The sequence below is a fragment of the Apaloderma vittatum genome, unplaced genomic scaffold, assembly GCF_000703405.1.
Source record: "Apaloderma vittatum isolate BGI_N311 unplaced genomic scaffold, ASM70340v1 scaffold17503, whole genome shotgun sequence".
In the NCBI taxonomy this organism is placed as follows: domain Eukaryota; kingdom Metazoa; phylum Chordata; class Aves; order Trogoniformes; family Trogonidae; genus Apaloderma; species Apaloderma vittatum.
The window spans coordinates 37,660-53,409 of record NW_009709999.1 but is presented as its reverse complement, the minus strand read 5'-3'; the positions used below and the strand labels follow the sequence as shown (position 1 = coordinate 53,409).

At 35.4% G+C, this 15,750-nt stretch overlaps 1 protein-coding gene across 1 annotated transcript in view; it reads right to left on the bottom strand.

Annotated features, from left to right (window-relative positions):
* Nucleotides 1-4,010: 4,010 nt before the first annotated feature.
* LOC104272218 (parkin coregulated gene protein-like) overlaps nt 4,011-15,750 on the bottom strand; it is a 49,282-nt gene continuing 37,542 nt past the window's right edge. The window contains exons 2-3 of the mRNA XM_009867156.1: nt 8,471-8,605; nt 4,011-4,034 (exon numbers count right to left, since the gene is read on the bottom strand). Coding sequence (XP_009865458.1) covers nt 4,011-4,034; nt 8,471-8,605 — 159 coding nt within the window. The remainder of the gene's footprint in view (nt 4,035-8,470; nt 8,606-15,750) is intronic.

Genomic DNA, 15,750 nt, shown 5'->3' with positions numbered 1-15,750 from the left:
CCTTTCAGGAGTTATAAATCAGTTGACTTTCAAGCTCGATGAGATGGCATATGCCCTGGTTTGAAGAACAGATGGAGGCTTGGGGGAAAATTGTTTCTGCAGGCTTGCTACAAGCAGCACTACTCCATAAAAGTGAACCATTCGCACTAATTTCTCACATAAATTATACAGGCAGGGAGCACCAGCCCATTCAGCAGAAAATCTTTCATCTAGCTTTCAGAGGTCATTTAGCAAATTTAAATTAAAGTTATTTCTGATACATGGCTGGGTTTGCATTCTGTACGCTTTCAAGAGATGGCAATTTACATCAAATAAAGAAATGGCTTTAATTGTGTATGCAGGGAAAAAGGAACAGTAAATTAACTGCCACAATGTTACTGTTTTCTCCATTCCTGGAGTAAGTTGTGATTATTAATTAGCCACAGAGGAATTAATGATTGAAATATAGCAGCTCTGTAGAACTACAGAATCAGGTAAACTGTCACTACTCTTTGCAAGGCCTGTTTTAGACTGCAGCTGAATGCTAGTCCCTACATTCATCAGCACTGATGTTAAAAGAAAGACCTCAGTCATTTCCAGGAACACATTATTTACTTTTTAAGGGAAACATATTATTCAGCTGTTAAGCAAACGTACATGTCATATTTTTAATAAATATGGTACTTTGTCTAAGCATGGAGAAAAGAGACATTTCATTAGATTCTTAAATTATAAATATGAAAGAAATGGAAAAGCCCAAAGAACTGTAAAAAACCAAAATCTAGAAAGAATTACATTTCTGTGAGCCACAAGTGTTAAAAGATAAGAGATTGCATTGAGTAACCTCTAATACATAATATGACATAATTCAGTGTTTCACCAGAAGTATTAGTTTAAATATACAAACTAAAACCAACTGATGATAATGTTGATAAGTATTGAAATAGTTACTCTGAATTTTATGGGATTTCAAAAAACATGTTTTGCTACAGTGTTTTGAAAGAGTATTTTGAAAAGATTCTTTTTTAATCTCTAACATCACACATTACTTTTAAGACAAGCAAAGACATCTTGTTTTCAGATGTGAAAAAGACCTTAACAGTAAAGAGTAAAGTCATTAATGATTTGTAGATTAGTATTAAGAAGTAGTGAACCAACAGAAAAATGCATATTACAGAACTATTGGCTATCTAAAGTTTTAATGACTGCTTTAAGCATGCAGTTAATTAAGACACTATTATTAAGAAATGTTTTTGAATTGAAAATTAATTCTGGTACAGTTCTTTTGAAAAGCAAGATTTGAACAGATTAAATTTATTTGGAATTAATGCTACTTAGTGCTGGGATCAAACCAATGTAGAAATTTCACACTTGAGAAATCTATCATTCCAACACTTTCTGTGACTGTATATATCATGGAATACATCTGGAAGCACCAAGAGTTACTCAACAACTTAAAAAAATTGCCTTAATTGAAGGACCCTCGGTACCCTGTTTTAATCTGTAAACAAAGATGGTTAATCTTAGCTAACTCACATAAAACACTAGAGTCAATACAAACAGTGACTTTTGAAGAAAAAACTCAACTACATACCTACTGAATATAAATACAAAATATCATATTATTAAATATAAATGTAATTGAATACAAACTAACATTTCTTAGATCTAAGAGGGATTTAAACTTGCTGTTATCAAAAGGATGATGACAACTTCTCTAAATTTGATAACTCAGGACATTATAACTGATCAGAAATGGATTCCTGTGAGAATTATCAAGGACTAAAAATCTAATGGAATAGTAGGAAAATATATAATATCATAGGCAGAAAAATGTACAAGATAATGGCTAATATTTGTCTATGGCAATAAGGATCCCATTCTAATGCAGCCAATAGAAATTTTGTTGGTTTGCTAGAAAAGACATTGCATTTATTCTGTAGCTCTTTTGTATTATTTCAGGTCATAGAGTAGGCGTAAGTGTAGTACATACACAATATTGTTTAAGAGTTTTAGAGTTTTAGAGTTTTTGTTTAAGTGAAAATCTTAAATAGTCATTAATAAGCGCCTACTTTTTTTAGTATTATGCATTTAGAAAAGAAAGTTAGAACAGACTTGTGATTGCAATTCTTAGTGATCTCTAAGAAATAGTCACAGGCACACCAGTGTATACAGCAGTTTTGATAGTAATTGGTTGGGCACCAGTATCACAGTATACAGACTAATAAATTCTGATTTATGATGATGATTTATGATGATAATTTCTGATTTATATTGATGCAACAGAACTATTGCTGCATTTTAAAACAGAATAATTCTTTCCTGCTACCATGCCACATCTCGAGTTTGCTGTATTATTGTCTCCTCAGAAAAGAGGTCTTTACTGTCCTTTAAAAAACCCTAAAATTATTATTTTCCAAACTATTCCTTTATACTAAATCTGTTAACATAATTGTGTGTGTTTTTTTCCCCAGAGGTACCATCAAAAATTAGTTTCTCCAAGACTTTATTTCTTTACCTTAACTCATATTTCTAGTCTCTGTAAATTATTATGTCTTATTTCTGGCTTAAGAAATTCTTGCTTTGAATTGCCTTCTCTTGAATACACACTGCAATTTTCTGTTATACCAATACAATTGTGTTGGAGACTGGCTTAAAAAGCATCACCGAAATTATTAAAAAAAGAAGCCCTCTGGGGAAGATAAACAGAAATCTATTACAGAATAAAATTCTGAACTATTCCACAAAACATTAATGAAGATAGAACATAAACTAGAAACTAACACCACTCCATTCTGTAACCACTGTGCCTAATCATGACATGTGGCTGCTCCTCTTTGCATATAATCGTGCAAAAAGCTTTCATTCTGCATGACAACACTTTCGGGGGATTTACAAGTTTTCTTTAAGATGAAGGCGTCCTCTCAAAACCTTTTATTAAGAAGATACTAAACATAGCTTAACAAAGAATGGAAGTAGAAAAAAAGACCTCTATTTTGGAAAATAAATCCAAAATAAAACTATTACTTTTCATGGGCAGTTTGTTCTCTTTGCTTTCAGATATCTGAGGCTGCCATTCCATGAGCAGCTCTACTAATCTAGTAGTTTACTGTTGTTGAAAGAAAAAAGTTTTGAGACCCTTCAACTCTCTCTTATTCTTCAGGGTACTTCATTACTGCTTCTCTCTCCTTTATCAATACACAGCCTTAGCACTCACGGACCCTTTTGTCACCGAAGTTCCCAGGGCTGTGAACACATTGCTAATTGAAAAAAAACCCAAACCATATTCATGTTTTTCCCTGAGTTTGTGAGATAAATTTACTCCCAGAGGGCTCTGACAAGCATCAGTACCGGTGCCAAGTACGCCTTAGAATTAAAGAGCAGAAGAGGCAAAGTTGCCCCTTCCCTTTCAGAAGGCAATAAGCTATTAAAACCTCAAATTCTAGAATTACATCTCACTTCTGTAAATTGCAAGATATTAGTATAATAATAGGGTGATTCAGTAGGGTAAATGAGCTCTCTCCAACTATTTTTAATTTGGTTTGGGTTTTGAACTTTGGGAAGTGTCACCTAAATTTCCTTATTACTCCACAGGGTATAACACAGTGTTTATTTATGTGGCTTAACAGCAAGACAATGCCAAAAAGAGTGAAATATGCTGAGATGTTACTTGAGAGCCCTACATCTGAAAACTTGTGTCCCCCACAACTACATCAGCTGATATAAAAAATGCATTTTCTCTGGCTTAAAACTCATCTCTAAAACAAGCAGAAGAGGTTACACTTCCAGGAAAAGAATATAAAATTTTAACTCCAGCTATTTTATGGAGAAAATCCCAAAGCCCAACACCAAAACCAAACCAAAATACAAAAAAGATTTTTCTAGATGCTAGTTATAGGTATCAGCTTAATAATAGCAGGTCAGAGTTTTTTAAAAACTAATATACAATATGCCAATTAAACCAAATGAAGAATGGAAGATACTAATAAAAAATGTAACTCTATGTCACGTTCAAATTTTTTTAGTTGCTATTAACGAAAGCCATCTTCAATAGTCTGCACAGGGAAAAAGTGTAAGCACAATCCAAATTTATGATGTTAAGTGCAGAATGCTTTCTTTTACCACTGCGTCTAGTTTCTATCACCAGGAAGTAATTTTGCTACCCTAGATAATACTAGCCCCTGAAAAAATAAGCTATGTAGGAAAGAGAAGGTGAAGAGAAATATAAATGGTAAAAGTCACATACTTAGTGAACACTGCTATTCTGAAAAAAAACCAAAACCCAAAAGATGGAAATCATGCTTATTTTGGCATTTTGCTTGAGAAGTTTGCAGTTTTGAATTTAGTTTTCATTTCTTTGAAATGTCTGAAATTCTTTTCAAGAATAATAACTTTCATAATTAACCCCACTGCCTTAAAAAATAAATTTTCAAACATTCTGATGACTTTCTCTACAATACAAAGAGGCGTCATTTCAAACACACTCTTAGTAATTCAGAAATACTTTCTTGGTTTTATCAACCTTCTTAGTCAAAGGTTTAATTGCATTCTGACCTTTTTTAATTCAGTAACGTATATTTAAAATTGGAAGTCCTTTTCAGATCTGAACTACGAGCTTTTATTATTCGTAGCTTGGTATGAGATTGTGCAAAAGAATATATTACTACATTTTGAAATAAAACTATGATATACATTGGCTAAAAGAGAACTGCAGGATCCCACATAAGAAGTCAAAGGGCTTATAAATATTTTAACATGTTCTTTTTCTAAAAAGATCATCTTCTATTATCTGACTCTGAATTAATTACAATTTATCTTCCAAACTTTTATATGAGATACATATTAGAAATATATTTTCAAAACATAACATTATTATTCATTCTCTGTTAGTGGATGAAAACAAATGCTTCAAATTTGGAAAGATCCTTGAACATTTGTTGAATAATTCAGTCAAAGAAGATGTTTATCTTTAGATTTCAGAAGGTATTGCTTTACTAAAAAACCATAAGTATTATATATTTAGAGCAATATTAAGTCACTAATATATATAAAGTTCTATTTAATGACCAGTGAGCATGAAAACAAACAAAGGATTTAAATTAAATATTAAAAAGTTATACTGAATGCATGCGATTTAGCAAAGAACTCACTAACTGCTAGGAGATTCCCTGAGTGGGGATGAAAAATTTTTAATTCATTTTGTTTGGATTCTTTCACTTTAATTGTAATCAAACCCAGAAATTTCTGTAGAGAATTACAAAGGTGTTAAGTTTCTTTTCACAGACAAGTCATTCTCTCAGCTTTTAAAGTGACAAAGGGATAATTTTTCTCCAATTTTGAAAACAAAGATTAGAAACATCAATGCAGGTAGATCTTTTAGAAATAACCATGATTATAGCCTCTAATATCAGATAATTTTAGTTTTGAATTACCAGAGCTTTTTCAACTCTTTGTTTTTCCCCTCTGGATGGTATACAACAAACCTGGTTCAAATTCCTGTTGTATAATGATTTATATGTGGTAAATGTATTTTACCTGTTCATGTGCTTTGTTCCATTAAGTTGAAACAATTTGCAATAAAAGTAAAACTTACCAACCAGAACGCCAATATTACAGGAGTATTCAAAGGTGATGCCTTCTGAAACTTAAAGACTTAGTCTGAGAATTCATACAGAAGACACACCTTGCTACAATGACCTTGTACTGAGATCTAATTTGCTTTGGTTCTTTTTTTAAGAAAAGACACTGTTCCACTACAATCATGATTCACGCAAACAAATACAGTTTAGCCAAGATTTTATAGAACATTTTGTCTAGACACATTTCATTATTAAAATATTTTTTACATTTTCATGTTAGGCACTACTGAGTAAAATATATTTCTAAAAAATGATGCATTTAATCAGACTTACAAATAAATATAATGAACTGATGAAAATTAGCCATTAGATGTATGGTGGGTATTTTAACTACTAGCATGTCCTTAAAACAAGTGAAAAATATAGACCTTACTTTATCTGCACCTTTAAATATTATCTAATGATGAACAACATTCTCACCCTTTTGATGGGTAGCCTCTAAGACTTTAGAAAATATCTAATGTGAAGTTTGAACTAGAAAATTCCTATTTGCCTGCTTCATCTGCTTAAGCTGCACAATAATCAATGATGGTTGCATGCCAAATTAAACAACAGCCTCAAGTAATTCTACTACTTCAGTATTGTTTTCTTGAGTGCCTGCCACAGAACTTAGTCTGGATTGATTTGTGACTAAATCAAGTGTCAAGGAATAAGGGAAGTAAGGCTGGACCCAGCCACATGGTAATGTAAGAACGGAACAGTCTGTTACTATGCTGCCCTCTTTCATGCGTGCTGAAGTACTAATTTTTTTTTTGAAAGGAAGGATTAACAGCAATAGCAAAAGCAACCATTGCACGACATCTCAGTCCTACACAGCACTAGGTACATGACAAGATTTTACTGTGGTAGGTGGACACTAGGGAGTCATTAGGTCTGTAACATTGCAAACTGTATTACAAAAAGAATACGTGCTGGATCTTTGACTAGAGACTGCTATTGGGACTGTCTTGAGGCAGTATGTTTTCAAACAATTCAAATCGTCAGGTACAGGGAGCAAACACTCCAGGTATTCAGCTGCGGTTGGAAGGTTTCTAGATAACAAATTAGTAAGATGTCATAGAATCATAGAAAATCTCAAGTTGGAAGAGACCCATGAGGATCAAGTCCAACTCCTTGCTCCTTGCAGGACTAGCTAAAACTAAATATTATAACAGTGTCATTGAGAAGCTCTTTGAACTCTGACAGGCTTGCTGCTGTGACTATCTCCCTGGGAGCACTGTTCCAGTGACCAACTACCCCCTCAGTGAAGAACCTTTTCCTAATGTCCCATCTGAAATTTGCCTGATGCAGCCTCATTCCATTTCCTCATTTCTAAGTCAACTAAGTAGTTACTAGCATCATCTAGCAGAATGTTAGTCCTTATGATGGAAGTATATGCATGAAATAGGAATAAAAATGAGGTAAACTATCTGTACCTCTTACTCCAATTTCAAGAAATTAGAAGTTACAATGCCGCAAATAAAAACTAAATTCTGCAGATTTTTTGCAGTGGCTTGCAACTCACTTGCGGCTTACCTTGTGATGAAAGATTAGAGTGCAGACTTACATTGTAAGTCTGTGAGTTTTAGTCCAGAAAGGACATTTCTAGGGCCACCTGAAGACCAGTTGCACTGAAATCCCATTCTGATCATGGGTCAGGTTTTGTTGGATAGACCTTCTCTCGGCTGCAAGAACTATTAATAGTATCCTTGTGCTGATTCAACATTGCTAAGAGCAACAAATCGATAGCACAAATTTCTCTTCAAGACTTCAGTAAACAAAAAAGCTACCTTAAATTCTAGTTACCAAAAAATTATATAGTATCACCATACTGTAGGTCTAATCCTATTGGCTTTATTAGGAGTAGAAATGGTTACAAGATGGCAAAATCCCTCCTTTTTGTGTTGAATAAACATAGCTACACATTTAAAATTGGTATTATGTCCTTGACATGAACAATTTAAAACCTTCTACCAATCTGACATATTTTGCTCATGCATATCATGTTCATTTTCTGTAAATATTACTGCTTCCAGCAAAATCTTATTCTACTCCAATAAATAACACAAAAAAAATAAAGCAATTTATGATAACCAAAATAATTAAATAGTAGAAGCAGGTTAAAGATCAGCATTCATTTTCCAAATTAAATTTAAAAGTCTGCAGTAGTTACTTAGAAGATTGGCAAGTTTTACAAATAACATCACCAAGCCTTTTAGAGAGAAACACAGTTGCATTAGAATGGAGTCATTAGGCAATACATTTATTTTGAAGCCAATTAACCTTTTGTCAGTGAAATGTCGGAGCTGTAATGGTTTCAGCAGTGGAGGTCAGCCTGTAACAGAGGCACGTATGACAGCGATTACGCTGTCTGACATATGCTGTAGACTGAGAGTACAGCTGTGGAATGAGAATCTGCCTTCGTTTGTATTCTGCTCTGCATTTTCAGGGAGCAGGCAATCTTGACCTATCCATTTAGGTAATTAAAGCTTCTATTTGGAAGTGTCCTGCAGGAAGGTGAAATTTGGGGGAGATAAATGGCTGCTGCTCACTATATCCAGCCACTTCCATCATTTGATGGACTGCCTGAAACAGCCTGCATTGCCAGGTCCTCATAAAAATAGAGATGAATTGGGCAGGAGATAATTCTCTAAGGCAAAGCAACTCTGTCATCTTCCTTTTTCCAGCATATAATTTAATTGTTAGCCAAGGTAGACAGCTGACTCAGGGGCCTTTCTCTAATGGCTCGCCCACCATTTTCCATTTACTAAGAAATTATTTCACTTTACTTACTTACGAGCTAACTTTGTTTGACAATGAGAGATGTCACTTCAATAAGCTCAGCTGGTTGTCACAGCTGTTCCACAACTTACCTTCCAGGCAATTCGGTTTCCTTTAGCATCATGCTCAAGGGCAATTGGCAAGTCTCCTCGGTCATAAAACATGCGAAACACTGTGGGCTTTGTTGGTCTTTCTTTAAATGCTCCTGCAAGTGGGGGCCCTCTTACCTTAAAAAAACAAACCCAAACCAAACAAAAAATAGTTCAGTGGTAATATATTTTCAGCAAAAGTCTAATTTATATGGCTCAAAAATAGAAACGACTATGAAAGAAGAACACCGATCACCCAAATCATATTGTGCTTTTTTCTTTAAATGCTATACTCCACTACTGTGAAAGTACACTTTGGCAATGATTTACAGGTTTTTTAAACTGCTCTTTTTGTTACCACTTTCAGATTGTCCCATAAAACTATTTATATATCCAAGTAGCTATCTGCATTACTGCAGCATTTTTAAGCAAGAATAGAACACCAAGAACATATTGACATTATGTAGTAGAAGTTGTTTGGAAAGTAAGCTTATCTCCTTTTTGTGTTTGTTTCTTTCTAGGAGTTTTTTGACTTGCCTTCCATCTAATACAGCTGCCTTCACCTTCCATTATTTTTTCCAGGCCACTACCTAATATATTTCACGCTATCCCTTCCCCAAATGCTATGGAACTGGCTTTCACATCACGTCCAGCCCTTCAGTACTGATGGCTGAAGCACTGGAAGAAATGAAAAAAAAAATCTTCTCTCAGATGTCTCTTCTCTGCCTGTGAAAAAATTTGATTTAGCTCCACTTAGTTCATTATCTGAGTTATCACTGGTTAGCATATTGCCTGAGTGCCTGAATGACAGTCCAATTCCAGAATGCTCACACTGGCACTTTTTTCTCAGTGAAACACAGTAACTAACAACTGGCACTAAGATAATAGAATTTAAGTACTTATAAGAAATCCATTGTTTAAGCTAATTAACAAAGCTAATCTCAAATGTTAAAAGACACTAAGAGAGCTAAACTAGTCTCAAGCATCCTTGACAACTGATTCTTCCCAGAGAACTCTTGCCTTTCTTTTGTTTTTATAGCCATACATCTGAGATAAGAACTACCTACAATTCTCTGTGTATCTCTCCTGTCAAAAACACCTTTATGACTTCCTGCTTTTTGTACCATAGAAAGTGTGATTGTCAAAAAAGAGTGAGGGATTCAAGGATCATAAATCATTCTCAGTATTTTACATTGTTCTATTTGTCTCTCTCTTTTCAGCAACGCTTATGCTAACTTCTAGCAGCACAGACATTAAGCTTTCCAGTGAACATATCGCAAACATACACCATCCATTGTTTCATTTGTGCTATTCTGTAATTTAACTGTGCTAACTACAGATCTAAATTCGATTTGGCACTTTTTTTCTCCAAAGCATTTTGACATTATTTTGAACTGAGTGAGGTAGAGGGGTCCCCTACTGATATGGCTACACTGTACTTTACTAGAGCTACTAAACTGAGACCTATAGTTGCATATTGCTGTCACTGATAGGCCATGTAACTCTGCTTAGTAAACATATCTGCAGCATTTGTGAGTAACACTTCAAGAAAAACATTTCTAACCAATGTAAATAAATCTATACTTACTGTTCTGCAGACAAACAAATTGTTCTGTGCCACTAGTATAAGTACTTTCATTTGTCTTTAATTTTTTTTTGCAGTTACTTCTCATTTGTGGCCAGTAGGAAAGCATCTGTGTTCTTTTTGTGTATTTTTCAGATAGGACTGTTCAGATATTCTCTGAAACATTATTTTCTGGGAGTTCCTGTTCTATTAAATCTTAAATTATTGATAAAGCATATTTTGTCTTGTTTATATAAGACACTATTTTAATTATTTCTTAAAGATTATCATCATTAAAGGTAGCTAACGTAATCCTGAACTACATCAAACATTTTCTTCTTCGCAATTTATGTCAGTAAACTTGCTACGAACTTTTTTCTACCGCACCTTTACAAATTTTCTAGAAAATATGTTTGTGTTAACTAGAGTTCTTCCCATTCTTTACTCACAATCAAAGAAATTACAGGGACTAAAAGGAACTTGGTTATCAAATTCATTCTGTTGTGCATTATCCTGACTTTAATGTCTAGAAATCACACCCTAAATAATATGCCTACTCTGATTTGCTATCTCAAAAAAAGATGCAGTACAATTACAAAAGTCTCAGAGGATAATGAGGATATGGAATGCTTTCAGAAGAAAAGAATAAACCAGGAAAATGATGATTAATGAGGAATAAAATAAAGATCTATAAAATCATTACTTCATGGACAGGATGAAAGGGACAGATTTTCCACTGTCTCCTTCAGTCACAGTACAGGGCATAACATCAAAAAAATCTAGTAAGTGACAAGTTTGGAACAAACAAAAGTAGTTCTATATTCATGCAGCAAGTAATGGATTTATGGCACTCCTTGCCAAAAGTCAGTGCTGGAAATCCTAATAGTTTCTGTACATTCAGGCTGTGACTGGAAAAGTTGATGAAAGTGATGAAAGTTTACGTAATCCATATTATCAGTGATCAGAAATACTCCAAATATTATCCTTTTTCATGTGATATAGCTTGTTTGGTAGATCTCCTAGCATTACTTTTAGTCTCTCATGGCCACATTACACAGACATTTCATAGTTATCCTTTTGATTAACTATCACAGCAACTATCTTTTCCAGTTGATGAGCTCTATGTTAATAACAGAATTTCTTGTCATTAGTTTTAAGTACATTATCTTGTACTTTGTACTATTATATTTAATTCCACCTCTATTACACCAGTTCTCAAGGGCTTCCACTTCCACCTGTGTGACATCATGATCTTCATCTGGTTTAATAACAACTCCAAACCTTAGACCAACTATAAATTATATTCTACAGTCCTGATTTTTTTTCTAAGGTCACTAATGAAAATATCAAGTAAGTTTAGTCCTAAAACCACTTCTTATGAAGTTCCATTAATAAATTTTAACTATTATCATATCACTCATTTCAATATTACATGTTGATATTGTCTACACTTCAATAAGGAGTTTCTTACTTTATGGATCTCATAATTCTTGCACTGTATGACTAGCAAAGTAATGTGTATAGCTATAGAAGGAGCAGCATACCAAACTCTTGAAAATAATCTAGGGAGAGAGCTGTTATTTTTCCCTTTGTCTTAAAGATATTTTCCTTCTCAGTTTGGTCTGTAATAGACACAGAGACCTTTGAAATACCAAGATGAGCAACTGACTCCAAAGCAATGAAACAATCTACACAGAAAGGAGCCTAAGAATAAAGAACTATTGATGATCAGGAAGAGAGTGGAACTGTCCCTTGCAATGAAGAAATAGAACCTTGCATTACTGAAGAGTACTGTTGCTCACAATAGGTTTCTCACAATAGAAAGCTGTTGAACAGTCTTTCCCAACAGCTGAATGACCACTCTTAATAGCTCTTTTCCACATGCAGATTTAGCATTTCTCCATGTAAAACTCATTGGTACCTTCCCATCTATAATGTGACAGTTTCTGAAGACACATCTCTTCCCTAATTTCAGAATGTAGAAATCCGAGTGATAATACCCAGTGATCCTGGTGACAGCTGCCGATTTATGAAGCTGCTTACATAAACTATGTTTTCTGAAATCTTACAGAAATGTTATGGCTTGAACTTTTTGACTAATATGCTTTTACTCAGGGGTAGCCTGTCACAAAGGGAGTTCCTAGAGGTTGGCTTTGGGTCTGACACTGTCCAATATCCTTATGAAGGATGTAGATGACGGAAGTAAATGCTTGCTTACCAAGATGACCTGGATGAGGAGACAGAATGAACTCTCAGCAAGTTTGCTGATGATACAAAACTGGCAGAGGTGGCTGACACACAGGAAGGCTGTGCTGCCATCCAACAAGATTTGGACAGGCTGGAGAGCTGGGCAAAGGGGAACCTCATGAAATTCAATAAGGAAAAGTGTAGAGTTCTGCATCTAGGGAGGAATAACACCAGGCATTAGTACAGATTAGGGCATGTTCTGCTGGAAAGAAGCGCCATGGAGAAAGACCTTGGAGTCCTAGTGGACAGTAAGTTGTCCACGGGACAGCAATGTGCCCTTGTGGCCAAGAGGGCCAATGGGATCCTGGGGTGCATTAAGAAAAGTGTGTGCAGCAGGTCTGGGGAGGTTGTCCTTCCCCTCTACTCTGCCCTGGTGAGACCACACCTGGAATACTATGTCTAGTTTTGGGCTCCCCAATTCAAGAGAGACAGGGACCTACTGGAGAGAGGCCAAGGGAGAGCTACGAGGATGATGAAGGGACTTGAACATCTCTCCTGTGAAGAGAGACTGAGAGAACTGGGGCTGTTTAGCCTTGAGAAGAGATGGCTGAGAGGGCACCTTATTAGTATATATAAATATCTGAGCGGTAGGTGTCAAGAGGAAGGGGACAATCTCTTTTCAGTGGTGCCCAGTAATAGAACAAGAAATAATGGGTTTACGTTAGAACACAGGAAGTTCCATCACAACATGAGGAGAAACTTCTTTACTCTGAGGATGACAGAGCACTGGCACAGGCTGCCCAGAGAGGTTGTGGAGTCTCCTTCTCTGGAGACTTTCGAGACCCACCTGGACGTGTTCCTGTGTGGCTGCCCTAGGGGATGCTGTTCTTGCAGGGGGATCGGACTAGATGATCTTTCAAGGTCCCTTGCAACCCCTGACATTCTATGATTTTATGATTTTATAATTCTATGATTCTAAGTTTGTGGATCATACTAAACTGGGAAGAGAGGTACTACAGAAGGAATAGCCATCATGCAGAGAGGCCTTCACAAACTAGAAGATCGGGCCAATAAGAATTGCATAAATGTAATGTCTGGCACATGAGACAGAATAACCCCAAACATCATTACAAGCTGGGTGGAATCTGACTAGTTGGGGTCTAGCTCAGAAAGGACCTGGGGATTCCTGTGGACAGCACTAAACTTGAGTGAACAGCGCTTTTGCAGCAACGAAGGCAGAACAACCCTGGGTTGCAGGGTTGCATAAGTCAGTAGAACAAGGAGATTCACTTTATTGATCTTTGTTAGGAAACACTGGGTCCAGCTCTGGTCCTCTCAGTTCATGACAAAAGCTGAAAAAAGAGGGAGAGGTCCAGCAGAGAATCATGAAGATCAACAGCGGTCTGGAGATCCTGACAGAAGGTTCAAGAAACTGGATGTGTTCAGTGCAGAGAAGAGAACAGAAGGCTCAGGAGAGGATCTAATAACAGTCTTCCAATCCCTAACAGGTAGTTATAGGTATTCTCTTCAGAAGGATGTACAGGACAAAAGGCAACAGGTGCAAATTGCTTCAAGGGAAATTGTGTCTGGATACACAAGAAGAGTTCTTTATTGTGAGAAAAAATCAAACACTTGAATAGGTTGCTCAGAGAAGTAGTGGAATTTCTGAAAGTATTCCAGATTTGGCTCAGCAGGGATATGAAAAAAAAAAAAAAAATCCATCTTTCAATAGAAGGCTGGATCATATGATCTCCAGAGGTCCCTCTCAGTTGAGGTTTCTCTGTGATTTTATGTTGCTAAGTACAATAGACAAAAAGAAATCACATCATGCTTTTCCTTGTGATAATGAATTTTGTCTTCTTATATTTTATAGGCAATTCTGAAAGTATTCCAGTTACTGGAAAATTGGTAACAAATAGTATATTCTTCAACCTAACAAAAATATTTAATTGCAACATAGCTAGAAAAATAGAGTTCCAGTTAATTAAAGGCTAATATTCATGATGGCAAAGTATATGAAGCAATAAACAGCTTCTGAGGTTCGTTAAATGCCAAAGAGAAGTTGAAGAGTTTGATAATTACAAAACTAATTTATTGTAATTCTGTGCCATTGAACTATGTGACATGATAAAAGATACAAGCCATTAAGCAAGAAAAAAATAAAAAGGAGAAAGATCATATTTCTTTCATTGACTCGGGAGCATTTAAAATCATTGTATCCGGTTGCATTCTTAGACTTTTCAGTGATAGCACATTAGAAAAATGACTAAGAAAAATTATTTGAAGATAGGTTTAAACAATGATTAATTATTTGAAGACTGAATTTTCCAAATTTCCTGAGTATCAAATTGTATGAATACTCAGGGACCTAAACACATACCTGTACAGGAGAGCTGGTGACTTCCGTGAAAACTAACACTAGTTTCATGCGCAGTTTCAGCTAGACATAAATTGACACAGACATGGAGATAAGTCATCTTTCCCACCTCATGTGTCTGCATGCTACCACAGTGTTTCACATTCCACTAATGACAGAAGATACCATTCAGAGGTCCAGATCAGGAAAAAAGGGATATTTTTGATGTTGGTGGCAGGATTTTTTATTTGTTGACTTGCGAAGTATAAGATCCTTAAGGTGGTTTACTGCAAACGTGAGTGAACACTTACATCGGCACAAGAGAGGGAGCAGCATAGAGTGGCACAGGAGAAAACAGATGACTGATTCTTCAAGGAGCAGTGCTGAGTTTATATTGAACAACAAGAATTAATTTGATAGTTTCTAATCTGTCTATGTAGATGTAATTGCTTTATTCAGATCAGAAGTCAATAATTGTTCAAGTGCTATATGGAAAATAAAAGATGTGATGACATATGAAATTGAAGGGATATACTTTTAACACAGACAAGCCCAACATGAAGACAAGACCAGCAATCATGCACGAGTAAACATCAAGATTTTGGCAGTTACTTACCAATGTTAGAGAACAATAGCATAATAGTATTTGGTGACATATCTACAGATTTTCTAATAAAAGTAACTAACAATAGTAGGAAAGACTTGGAAACACAAATGTTAGCAAGTGTTAATGATCAGAATCTGCACTGGGCATCCTCAAGATTGTCTACTCTGATGGGCAATAAGCAACAAAGCCTGTACTGCTCTGTAGCATTTACTGATCCTAATTTGGTTAAACTATCATAGGTGGTTAATACATTCTACAATCATGTTTTGATTTTGCAATGCAGACATATTGAAAACTGAACAAGGAACTTCAAATGAGAAGTGAAATGAGTATGATGTCCCAGTAGGTACTCTTGAGTTTCACATTAATTCCTTTTATTTAATATCAGTATCACAAGCATTCAGTATCAAAAGAACACGATCCATTAACATGTATCAGACAAGTATTTTATATCCAAAAAGAAACAGGGAGATCTTCCTTCACACATATCGCTCTTGATATGCTCTAAATGGTAACACCTCTATCTAATGCTTAAAAACTGCTTCTGGGGCTACTGCACAAATCCAGAC